General features: G+C 44.1%; 1 protein-coding gene across 2 annotated transcripts in view; it reads right to left on the bottom strand.

Moving 5' to 3' along the window:
• Positions 1-13,583, bottom strand: part of STX4 (syntaxin 4) — a 340,354-nt gene that overhangs the window by 191,780 nt on the left and 134,991 nt on the right. For both annotated transcript variants that reach the window (XR_013598605.1, XM_078652481.1), the window contains exons 4-6: positions 11,575-11,649; positions 11,373-11,443; positions 10,021-10,129 (exon numbers count right to left, since the gene is read on the bottom strand). Coding sequence is in view for 1 of the 2 variants with exons in the window: in XM_078652481.1 (XP_078508607.1) it covers positions 10,021-10,129; positions 11,373-11,443; positions 11,575-11,649 (255 nt within the window). In the remaining variant the exon portion in view is untranslated. The remainder of the gene's footprint in view (positions 1-10,020; positions 10,130-11,372; positions 11,444-11,574; positions 11,650-13,583) is intronic.

Raw genomic sequence — 13,583 nt, 5'->3', positions numbered from 1 at the left:
AAAAATTTAGACAGAACTTAAATAAGAAATTCGGTCTATCACCCCCAAACCGATGGGTTATGTGAAAGGTACAACGGTACGATAAAACTCACCCTGAAGAAAATGATGACGGCCGAGGGAGCAGATTGGGATGCTCTCCTACCTTTGGCATTGTTTGTCATTCGCTGCCAAAAGCAAAGCAGTCTGAGTTGCTCTCCGTTCGAGCTCCTCCATGGACGACAGCCCCGCAGTCTCCTTGAAATGACCAAGGAAGCATGGGAAAAGGAAAAACCTGAGGAAACCCATACACTACTGGAAAATTCGAGGGGTCTGAGGACGAGGCTGTCTAAACTACGGGAGTTCGCCCACAACAACCTAGAAAAAGCCCAGCAAAAGCAGCAGACATTCTATGACAAAGGAAAGAAATGGCGTAATCTACAAGTTCGTGACTGGGTATTGGTACTGCTACCCTCCGTAATCCCAAGAGGCCGATCTGAGTGGAAAGGACCCTATGAGATAAGCGAAAAAATAGGTCTCACGACCTATGAATTACGCATATCCAAAACTAAAACCCAGATTCTCCATATAAATCTGTTCATAAAATGGTTAGGCCCCCTCCCCCAATCAAACCTGGTCATAACACCAACAGAGACCACCTTGTCCCATCTTGACATAAATCATAATCTATCGAAGATCGAGAAAGAAACCCTAAACACCTTAATCTCCTCCTTCGCGGCGATCTTCTCTGATAAACCGGGACAGACCTCATTAGTAGAGCATTTTATCCCATCTACACCAGGGAAAGTCATACGACAAAGACCATATAGGATTCCCGCGGCTCGACGAGCAGCTGTTGAGCAAGAAGTACAGAACATGCTGGCTTCTGGAATCATAAAACCCTCCAAGAGTGAATGGTCTTCACCCATTGTCCTCGTGCCGAAACCAGACGGTAGCATAAGATTCTGTATAGACTTTAGGGCGGTCAACTCCATCACACAGTTTGATTCCTACCCCTTATCACAAGTAGACTAACTTGAGACTAGATACATTACGACCTTAGATCTGACCAAAGGTTATTGGCAGGTGCCCCTGTCCCCACAATACCAACATAAAACGGCCTTTTCCACCCCCTCGGGCCTGTATGAATTCACAGTGTTACCATTCGGTCTACATGGGGAACCCTCCACTTTCCAACGACTCATGGACATTGTGTTAAGGGAGCATCGAGGATATGCCTCCGCATACCTCGATGACATCAGCATCTATAGCTCCTCTTGGGAACAACATCTGTCCCACTGTCAAAAGGTTTTTCAGGCCCTCCGGACAGCCGGATTACACATTAATTCAAAAATATCAAAAATGGCATACCAGAAAGTTAGATATCTGGGATATCTGTTGGGGAATGGACTCATTGAACCACAGCAGGAGAAAATCCAAGCCATCCTCAACACCCCGTTCCCTACTACTAAAAAAGGAGTCCGTGCATTTCTGGGGTTGCTCGGATACGATTGGAGGTTCAGCCCTCACTACTCACAAATAGCAGCGCCCCTAACTGACTTGCTCAGAAAAGGTATCAGGGAAAAAGATCTCCTGTCTCCTTCCTCCCATGCCCTCCAAACCTTCTCCAACTTAAAGACCTGTATTACCTCCGACCCACTGTTGGTATCCCCTGATTTTAACCGCCCCTTCATCCTCCAAACTGATGGCTCTGACACCGGCCTGGGAGCGGTCCTTTCCCAGGAGACCCAGAACAGACTGGAATGACCTGTAGCCTTTGTCAGCCGCAAATTGTTCTCACGGGAAAAGAATTATCCAACCATTGAAAAGGAATGCCTGGCGGTCAAATGGGCAATAGATAAGTTGAGGTATTATCTAGAAGGGTCTCCTTTTCTTCTATATACTGACCATGCCCCCCTCCAATGGGTGTGTAAAAACAAATGGAACAACGCTAGCTAGAGTCCTTAGGTGGTTCCTCTCCCTTCAGCCCTACTCCTTTGAAGTTCGTCATAAGAAAGGGAGTTCCAATGGGAATGCTGACTCTCTCCCCTGTCTCCCAGTCCCCCGAACGGGTACTGACTAGGGGAGGGATGTATCAGGAACCACCCCCTGAGGACATATGTAACGAAGAGGATGACACTCACCTTCCACTTTACGCCTCTCCTATCTTTCTCTTACAGTCGCCCTGGGACCCGATCGATCTAGACCGCAGCGGTCCCTTTAACTCTTCGTCATTTCTATTTCCCGCGGATGACCAGCTGTCCCATGTGACTGGATCACAAGCACCAATCAGAACACCGGATAGGGAAAGGAGGTGTTCTTCAACCTGTCCGGAATGAGATGAGAGCGGAACATCCTGGAACTTCGGAGGCCATGAAACACCGAGAGACTGGAGAGACACCCACGCCGAACAGGACGCCGCCGAGATAGCCATGCCGGACCCCAGCGAACCGGAGACGTCAGAGCTGAGGAGTCACCATCTACGGGCAAGTCAAGAAGGGGAGCCGGACCCGATCCGGCACCACTAGCCTGCCAGATACGCTCGCCGGGGAGCGTGGCTCCCGCAGGTACGTTCCCGAGTAAGGGGGTGGTTCCACAGGGGGGCTTCTGCGAGTATCCATCGTCTGGGGGAGGAAGAGAGCTGTAAATCACTGTTACCTCCCGACACGCACAAGTCCCTAGTGAGCTTTACATTCTTCAGTTTGCTTCACCCGGGGTTTTGGTGGTGATGGTTTGGGTGCTTCCCCTCACTCATTCCCCCTGATTCTAGAACGGATCGAAAGAGTCCACAGTGTCTGTTGTCCCTGTTTTTCCTTTGTTTTCATATCGTCACCGGTATCCTGAGCCAAGCCTACCGGAAGTGGACATTTTTAAGAAGAGGCCAAACATTTCCTGCCGATTAAGGAGAGTGAAACCAAAAGAACTAAACAAAGACTCTCATTTAAAGTATTCCTTGGCCTTTTACTTTACTTTTTGGGAAGAATCCAGAGATCAATAAACCTTTGCAAAGTCAAAAAGGAGTCAGTCTCTGACTACTAACCCACACTAGAGTACCAAAAAATAGTAAGGAATCAGGAAAAAGAATGATTGGAAGTTTGGATGTGCCAACCCTGCTCAATTTACAATAAAACCTTTTGCTTTACGAAACATTACATGTGCAGAAAGTGTGGGAGACCAGGCAATTATAGAAGCATGTGTAAAAGTGGAAATAATAAACAAGTGGGAGTACTATAAAAAAAAAGTAGCGTACATTTGTTCTACAGTTCTCTGTTGTGCAAAAGAAGGCTGAATAATGTGATCAAGGTGAACTAGTCAACAAGAAGTGAGATTGCGGTTGGTTACAAAGTTTTAACAGTACTTGCTGATTTGGTATCTCCTTACAATCTCATAGGGGATCAAATAAAAATGGAAATTAAAATAATGAGCTACCTCTGCCGGACATCAATCACGATAGGTATGTCTAAACTAAAATAGATTTAACATATTTTACTTGTATGAAAATTAGCTTTAAAGAAAGGGAAACAGTTGGAAAAGTGTATATGGCCAAGAAGGGTGTCAAACTCTTGGGCTGGAAAAAACAGCATGACCTTGGTGTCACGGTGAACCACAATGCACCTCAACAAGCACGGTTGGTCTTGCTTTTGGGGAAAGAAAGATATCGATGGAGGTAATGGAGAGAATTTAGAAATGTAGGTTAACTGTCAAAAGCAAAGAATGCCAGTTCTGGGTGGGTATGGTAACTTATCTCAGCCACAAGTGACATTACTGGATTTACCATCATTCATCTGCACAGGAAGTGACATCACTCCTGCAGGACCAAGTTAATGGTGGCAGCAGCAAAGAAGCGTAGTAGAGGCTTGCAGCGAGAATGCCAAAGGCCAGTGCTAGGAACCTTCATCCTCTCGCCGCTGCTCCACTGCGACCACACACTGCTGTCTTGTTGCACCACACAACATCGAGGGACCGTTCTCTTGTACTTCTGCAATTTTTCATGCACTTACCACACCAACAGCACCCAACTCCCTCACACAGTCCTGCAACTACCCACACAACAGTCTGCACCTGCATCCACGCTCCTAGACACCTGCTCACTGACCAAACATTACACAGTGATCTGATACCTCCTGCATGACAACGCTGCAGACCTACTTTTCCTCACGGAAACCTGGCAGAACCACACATCGTTACCAGGCACCCTTCCACCTCACTCACCCCACCTGGATACAAGATTGTCTGGCAAGACAGGCGACAAGCTCAGATGCGGAATCTCCATCATCCACAAGAATGGCATTAGCTGCACCAACTCCATGGACACTTCATCCTCCATCTTGGAATACATGTCATTCAAGCTGCACGTCACAGTCAACTTCACCCTAAGCAGCACTCTTCTAAAGACCACTAGGATCATGCACCTACTTCAACGATCCCATCACGGACTTCCTCACACCACTCTCCCTTGACGTTAGTAAGTACATTCTACTCGTAGACCTGGACTTTCACCTGGAAGACCTTGATGAACCCAACTCAAAAACACTAATTGAAGACAATGGAAGCCTGGGCCTCACTGAGTAAAGGGACCTACGCATGTCGCCAGATACCCTCTGGATCTATTTTCACAACTTTGACAATATCCAAGTCGACTAGCCCACACCATTACCTGGACAGACAACTCCCTTGTCCAGTTCAACACCACCCTTCCCGGTCCAATGCACAACCACCAGAAAATGGAACAACATCCTTGGCAAGGACTGGAACACCCTTCTAAACACCCACCAACATGAATACAGCGACAGTCTCCCCTAAGCAATCAAGAATTTCAACAACGATCATCTTCTGCGCCCAATCTGACACCACTCGAACACAGCATTACAACAATCTAGACGCCCAGACCAGTTGGTAAACATAAGAACTCAAGACTGCTGAAACAACACTGCAAACAACTGGAACGCAAATTGAGAATGAGCCAGGAAAAGGTATATAGGAGCATGTCCAAACTTACCCTGAGATGCTACCACTAAATGATCCAGACCACCAAACACGCTGCTCTTGCAGACCGCCGTGTTGCCACCACCAACCGAAGCAAAGAAATCTTCAACAATGTGAAGAATATCACCTCACCAGCAGCTGACTCAACTCGAACACCCCCTTGCAGGCCTTCAGCAACAAGCTCTCACTTCTTCCGCAACAAAATCACAGCCATTTAAAGTAACTTCAACCTGTAAATGGGTTCGCCAGACCTCGACAAACTCCTCCCGATCTTTTCACCCCAGAAGCAGCCACGGCCAACATGAAATCCATCCACTCAAGGGCCCCCCCCCCAATAGGACCCTGGCCCCCGTCCACACCTACTCCAGAGGACGGCAAACCATCTATGCTCTGATCTATGCTTAAACCGAAACGCCGGAAAAAGTGAAGCCCTTGTGTTTGTAAACTCCCCTTCTCTATTGGCGCAGTCCTGTTGGCCAAAAGAATTGGGCTCCCTTCCAACGCCAGTGTGCAAAGCCAGAAACCTTAGAGTGATTATGGATAATAAGTTGGCACTTGGATTGCAGGTCAATGCGGTCACTTCACGTTTCATGTTTTGAGGATGCTTAAAAAGGTTTTTCCCCTTATTCAAGACAAAACTGTTCCCACAGCTCTCATACTTTTCAAAATTGACTACTGCAATGCTCTATATCTTAAAATGCAGCAGCAACACCTCAGTAAGCGTCAGGTTATGCATAATACAACAGAAAGATTGCTTATCAGAATCCCTAAACATCTATCGGTCACACAAGCTATTAAACACCTCTATTGGCTGCCTGTCAGACTTCATATCAAATTTAAATCTCTCTACCTCACCCACAAAGCTCTCCATGTAACTGGCCTGAGTTCTGCAAACAAGCTTTTAAGTGGTACACTCCAGGAAGAAGCTTACGGTCAACAGGCACTGAAAAAACAGTTGTCAAAAGATGCAAACGATCAAATTGGGGAGTAAGAGTCTTTGTAAACTTCTGCTAAAGAATGAAACTCACTCCCTCTTTTAATTAGGTCAATTCGAAACCTATTTCTGTTCAGAAAGAAACTAAAAACTTGGTTTTTCTCTTGATAGATAATAAACACTCCTGTTTTTATCAAGTCACTTCCAAACCCTCTAAGTACATTTTAAACCTGCCTCTGATCAGAAAGAATCTAAACCCCCACCCCATCATAGTTCTTGTTGTCTTGTTCCCACTATGCAGTGCCTAGACCCCTTCTGGTATTTGCGCTAAATAATATATAATTATACATAACATCCATTCTGAACCCGTCCACTTCGTTATTTTCACAATATTAGGAGGGCAACCTAATTTCCTAGTTCAAACTGAACTTTCCAATTCGCATTGCATGTATCTGTAATCACTCTTGTTTTCAATTACTTTGCATATTTCGTTTTTCAATTAATTTCCAGACATCGATATCTTTTTCCATAAAGTTCTTTTTATTAAGTATGCTATTCCATGACACGTAAAACATACCCAGCCAACGCGTTTCATCCCTTACAGGGACTTCATCAGGGCCTTTCTGTGTTTGTCCTAGTCCTGTCTGATTGATCAGGATTGTGAAAACATTGACCAAGGATTGAGTTTTGTGGGCAGTAGAACTCTAGGAGTGGGCATAAGAGAACTATAAGATTGGGATATTTGACCAGTGCCGTCCAGCACCACTGCTGTCTTTTGAAAACCCTCCACATCTTCCATAATCTTCCTAGATGCTTAGAAACATGCAATTGTCATCCCACTGCTGAAGAAACCCTCAGCCCTGCATAGCTAGTCAACAACCAACCCACCTACCTGCACCATTCTTGGGCTAAAGTCTTGGAGAGAATCATCAACAGGTGCCTCACCGAATACTTCAACAACCACCAACTCCTCAACACCACTCAGTCTGGTTTCAGACCTAAACACCCATGGAATCTGCCCTCATATGCCACAGATAACATCCTCATGACTCTTGACGGAGGAGACATGGTGGCCCTCATCCTTCTGGACCTCTCCGCAGCATTTGGCATAAACTACCACACCATCCAACGTCTACACACATTGAAATCCAAGGATACGCAGTCCAATGAATCTGCTCCTTCCTGACTGGAGTCAATCAGCCAGGTACCATTCACCTTGGATGCCCATTACCTCATGTGAAGGGTTCTTCAAGGATCCCGCCTGAGCCCAACCCTCTTTAACACATGCATGATCCCTCTAGCCAAAATCATCTGCTCTCACAAGATCAATATCCTCATCTAGGCTGACGAGACACAACTCATTCTCTCCCTCACAGACAAGATGGCCAGTATCTGAATCAAGTTCAAAGCCTGCATTACTGAAATCGCCCACTGGATGAAGACCATCTCTCTGAAGCAGAACACGGACAAGAACGAAGAAGTGATCTTCCGGAAGAGCACTTCACTCTCTTCCATCAGGTAATGTGGTTGGCTCTTTCCTCTGGGATTCTTGGCTTTACACTCACATATATGCTAGGTACATTTAGATAGGATTACGCTTGTTCACTGTCATGACTGTATGCCTGCATATATTCACTGTTTTAGCACCTTGGTAGAATTCTACCTTCTATTTACTCTGTTGGTGCTCGTAATCTTATATATTTGCTTCTGTCTAATGACTGTCGCAGCAAACATGTTTTATACTAGAATTGCGTTGGGTCAATAAATGCTTATTGAAAACGTCCCCGCCGTTTATTCTGTGTACCGCTTTGAGACTTAGTGAGCACGATTGACTGAGCGAAAAGTACTGAACTGTTTCCACGATCCCTGAAGGATCAAGGGTTTTCATGTTCGATGGTTGCCAGAAATTATTTGCTCCTTGGTAATGGAAGGGAGCTATAGTGGCACTGTGAGCTAGCTGGTCTAAAGACTAACATATCCTTTGGGGGTGTCCGGAATCAGTCTAGACACCAATCTCTTAGTTTATGTTGTCTAAACGCGCAGATCCTATGTATTTTTAGGACTACATGAAATGGCGCCCAATGTTGGTTTGGTTCTTATTTAGCAGTCAAATCAGAGTAGTTCTCAGAGACCCCCTACTCACATTTAACCAGAGACGTCTGGAGTGGGCAGGAAAATCAGGCACAGCCGAGTTGGCATATCCTATGTATTGGCTGTATGTTTGTTCAAGCTTGAAGGATTATAGTTCCCCATATTGAGCAAAAACCTTATCTCTTTTCCTTACAACTTCCTTTCACAATATCTGTCCAAGATGGCGCTTCGAATGCAGGGGAGGGCGAGCTTGAAGGTGCTCTTAACATTACAGTAAATTGCAGACATGAAGCTACTTTGAAATAAGTGGATTTCGGCCTTCCAGCAATGGGTTGTAGTGTTACCTTCAAGATTAAGGCACAGGGGGCATTCAGAAGAGAGGTTTCTATTCTTGGGTCAAATTCACACCTGCAGACGCAAGTACAAAATTATTTCACACTTACATAGAAGATGAGATACCTGAAGAATACTCTCCATATGTGGACGTAAAAATCCTGTTAACCTACCAAGAACATATTAATTGGTGTGAAGGCGCCCTCCCCCACACCACAAAAAATGTGAGAGTCAGTCCGATCAGCAGAGAAGGGGTGACCTGGCCGGTTTTAGCTGCTTACACACCACATCCAGAGATTGATGCATTGCAAGCAGCAGACTTACGTACACTTTACAAAGAGATAGTAAAACTGTACAGAAACCTTACACAGTTTGTAATATGAACACTTACAATTCACCCTATAAGAGACACTCGAGCAGATCAACCACAAGTGACTACGACAAAAAGCAGCCCACAAACACTGAACGTGGTTATGGGAAGAATGCCCACTAAACATGAGCAAATGCCATTCTGGTTAGCACACAAAATAGCACAGCTTGAAGCAGTGTTTCCCCATATGGGTCCACTGGAAAAACACAGAACACTATCAATTTATTTGCCAATGGGGATAGCTCCCCCGAGAGAGGATTGTACCACCTGGGGTACAGTTATCACTGCAGTTTATACCAGAACTCATGGTACCCCCTCAATAGCAGTTGTACCAGAAGTATTGAAAAAAATACAGAAAGAGTACGGGGCAGAACGGAGAAAAACCACCATTGGCTACCAGTAAGAGCCAGAGTGAGCTCTGAAATTCTGACTTGTACAGAAGTCTCTGTGACACTTTTGCATAATCTGCCCTCCAAATAACAGACATCTCTAACATAACCGCAGAAATGGATTTAGAAGCTGTAGAGGTGAAATCATTAGCTTACAGAACTAAAACTATAAGCGGTCTCCCCATTGCACATTTGGCTTAGGAATTCTTGGAGCAATTTGGAACATAAACTGGGATTCAAGCTTATAAAGATTTACATGCAGACCTGATCAGGAAAATAGATAAATGATGCTACAGGTTGTCTGGTATTAAGTTCAGAAAAACTTGTGAAAGTGATAGGAAAAGTCTATTATTTTAATGAAGTTTTGAAACAGCACATAGCTCTGGATGACAACAAGGTCTTGTTTCATTAAGATACACAAATCGTAGTCGTCACACTCATACGTATCAGATTTGAGGTGGGATTTCTGCTCAAGGCCTTTTGTCCAAGACACACAGCAGGAAAAAAAGTAAATCATTAACACAAGCAGGTCAATGGGGGTACTCTGTTTTAGCACTGGATGCTGCTAGGTACTCTTCAGCGCACTCTACATGTTCTCAAGAGGACTCTGGGGATGTTGTGCAGAATCATATTGTGATCTTCAAAGCAAAAGCTGGAAGTGGACAACCATCTTACCCATTCTTGTTTCAAAAGGAGATGATGATACTCCTTTTAATAGCCACTTGGTAGCCTGGGCAAACTCACAATGTTGAAAATGTTGCAAATGGTTTGGTTTATGTCTGGCTACTTTGACATTCTTCATATATTCAAATTTCTGGCTTTTGTAATGAAATCACTTTGCCATGGCAAAAGCTCATGGTATTACAGGAAGACAACATGAAACTTGTTAGGAGCTCAGAATAACTGAGTGGGAAAGTGAATGTTCCAGATAGGGCACTTACTGATCTCCAGCTGACGGTGGATGCGCTTTACGTTCCTGTCCCGGTAGTGCGACTGTGCAACATTGCACTTGTTGATTGTTTCTATGAACTGCTGTGAAAGAATGCCATGCTGCAAGGGACAGAAAGAGTAGTCACAGGGAGAACAGGATTCCAGAAGGCTAAAAGTTATAGCTTAATCAACAACAGATGAGCAGGGAGCACCAGAGGTGTATCAAGTTATTCGGAGTAGTTGTATTTTCAAAAGCTTTTTAACAAAAACTAATATACACAAAAACTGGAAGCGAAGTATTAAAGAGTTTAGGTTCACTAAAACCTACTATATAACAGCCCGGGGGAAAGATGGATGGTATTGCAGACAATTTACACAGAGGAAAACAACAGAGTATGCAGCCAACAGCCTTTCTTTTTAAATGGTAGCCTTCCCCAATTTCTTCTTTTCACATTTACCAGAATTGTTTTAGAGAATATTGATCTCCATAAGGACACACTATTGGAGGTGGGCAAGAAAACAATACCTTCAGCTAAACATCTAGCTCAGCTGCCTCTGAATGTTTCTTTCAGTTAAGTCAGTCAAAATTCTTTATTCGGCTAAAAACCCATAGAAGATATTACATTACAGCTAAAAAATATCGAGAATGCTGAACAAAGATAAAACTGTACAAAATAAAGTCAATAAAACAATATTAATGACTAATACAAAGCACAATAACAAAATATCATGATTAGTTAAAAAAAGACATCCACCCTTCGATCTTTTTCTGACTCTAAGAGCTGATGACAACAAGGCAACAATGCTAGTTAGCTAAACGTTGGAGATAATGCAAACAATCTTTATAAGTTATAAAACTAAGGGTGGGTAAAAATGGTAATAAATATCGTAGTCTAAGGCAGTAATAAAATGTTTTGATACAAAGAGCCAAGCCTCGATTCCTTATAAACAGATGAGTCAAAGTTAAACCATATTTTAAATCATAACACATTTAATGTTCATGCATCAGTTATTTACAGCTTGGTCATCTGTATATCCTTTGCTAACTCGTGTTGGTTTTAGGTCAAAACTGTGAAAGCTTCTGCTCAAATCACAGGCTGAACTCTGGCTCACACTTTTCTTGCTTTCCACTATATGCAACTCTATTCCTCGCACTTCAAGCCCCATAGACACCCACATCTCAGACCGAAGTTTACTTTTCTGCTTAATGACCCATGGATATTCATGCATCTCTCCTCGGAGAACTTAAGGAAGCTCCCCCTCCTTTGTTAGAGCTAGGTTTTTCACTGATCAATCTGAGCCCCACTACACCATGCACCCATCCCATTCAAGACAATAAATTTAAGCCAATAACCCAATATACCTGCGTCCTGCGTATCCGCAGGTTGACGTCATACTGCCCACTTTGTACTTCCTCTTTACTTGGCTCCATACCTGAAGGAAACAAAACGTGAGAGTCACAGAGGATAGCAGACACAAGTCTGTATAGAGTACCTGTCTGTAACAATGCATGTTAAGCAGTAGGGTTTGCAGTTATAGGGCAGTGTCTGTCGACATCCACTTACTTTGTAAAGTGCTACGGATTCCTTTGGCTAAATTCTTGATCTCTTCCCGGAGGGACTGCAAACTTTTTTTCAAGCCTATGAAATAAAAGAAAAGAAAAGTGTAATGCTTCAAAACAACTTAACCAAAATGAGCTAATTAATTTTGGTAATTCAAATGAACATGTGAATCTGATAACAAAGTCTATTCCTTCTGATGTAGTGGCACTTTATTGTTACTAAGGAATCTATTGCAATGCTATTACAACAACGGCAAATGGGTGAGGAATTGGAAATGCTTTTCTGGAATGGAGGAGGAGGGAGACTATTTGCAGTGCTTCATTACAGACTGCACAGCAGATAATCATTGTACACAGATGAAATCTATGTTGCCCGCTGTGAATAGAGAAAGTAAAGTGCAGGACGTTAGGTAGGGTTCTGATACTGCTTGGCAATGGCCATTGGCAGAGCATGGTGTATGCAGGCAAGAGAGCTTCTGTTACCAGTGAGAAGCCTTACCTATAATCTGCAAGTATGAGCGTCACAAGAGGTGGCGGTTCCTCAGGGTCCCACAGGCTTAGCATCTGCCCGCTGTTCCATATCTGTCCCCTCACTGCAACGCCCTGCATGGCCATGGCCGTAATGATTACAAAAGCCAAAGCTAGGACAAACTAGTTTCTCATCTTACTCTGAGGCTCTCATTTACAGTTTTTCGCAGTTATTGAACAGAGCCTCAAAGTGTCTCTCTTTCCTGTCAAAAACTCTCCCCATTCATACTAAGCTTTTTCAGAGCAGCACAAATGGAACACTGCTGGGAAATGTGTTTCAAATGGTGCTATAATCATATTTGCAACCGATTATGCCACATTTTTTTTAAAAGACGTACTTTTGGGGACCTGGACCTGGCCACCGTGGGCTTGGATTTTGCAGAGCTCCAAGCCCATCTCCACCTCAGCCAGATATTGCCCATCCCCCATCCAATACCAGAGACAAAAACTGCAAACTGCAGCACTCTGAAGTCAGGACAGAGAGCAGAACCCCACTGCTGTCAAGAAAATCAATATGGATGGGTTGGATTAGCCAGATGTGTATGTGTGGCGACTAGGTTACAGAGTGCGCGACAAGATGGCCGTCCACCCTTGAAGATCTATTGCCACCAGAGAAGCAGAACGACAGGGGTAGGCACTGACCTTCAGAGTACAGCTGCAGTAGGCAGTAAAACATGGTGCAGCCACTCAAAGTCTCCAACCGGCGAACTTACATGGAGTAGAGATCGTGGGAAAAGGTACAACCAGCACAGATGCATCACAGAGGTAGGTCGCTCCTCGTTCGTAACAAAAGTCTTCATGTGAAAGCTGCTTAGTCACCTTACAGAATATTTTCTATGAGAAGTTCAAGAACCTGGAAAATAGGTCCCAACAAGCCAATTTTCACTTGAGGATATTTTAGGAGAATAGAGGTCAGAGAACTGGAGGTGATTGTTCAACACATGATCCAGCAGTTACTGGAACTACATTATTCAGACTGAATAGAGTTAGAAGGGATCCACAGAGTGCAGCTCTCACAATTAAAGGAATCATAAATGCCACCATGAACACACACTATCAGGACTTTCATTTAGACACTCCAAAAGTGCAGGTCATTCGACATGATTACTGACTTTTTGAGAGTTAATAACACAACACATTAGTAGGGTAACCTGCTCCATCTACTATTTGAACAGAACTACATCAAGTTAAGTTTCTCTCACTGGCCAAGGAAATCCAAAGCTATGCGGATGACTCACAGAACTCAGGCATGCCAGCAGAAAGCCCAGCTGAAGATACAAGAAAAAGTCCCTCAGAAGGGGAGGTGGCTGATAGTGGTGGTGAAGCAGAGAGGGTCTAAACTTTCAACTGATACCATCCGTAGAGAAGAAGTGGCCATGCTGCCTGGGTAAACTTGTTAAGATGAATGACAGGAAGACCTCACTGGGGAGGAAACTGGTGCAGCCTGTTGATTGGAAGCCTCATATCCAACAGCAAACAACAGAT

The sequence above is a fragment of the Lissotriton helveticus genome, chromosome 7 (genome assembly GCF_964261635.1).
Source record: "Lissotriton helveticus chromosome 7, aLisHel1.1, whole genome shotgun sequence".
Classification (NCBI taxonomy): domain Eukaryota; kingdom Metazoa; phylum Chordata; class Amphibia; order Caudata; family Salamandridae; genus Lissotriton; species Lissotriton helveticus.
The sequence above is the reverse complement of the archived record's forward strand: the minus strand, read 5'-3'. Positions and strand labels throughout refer to the sequence as shown.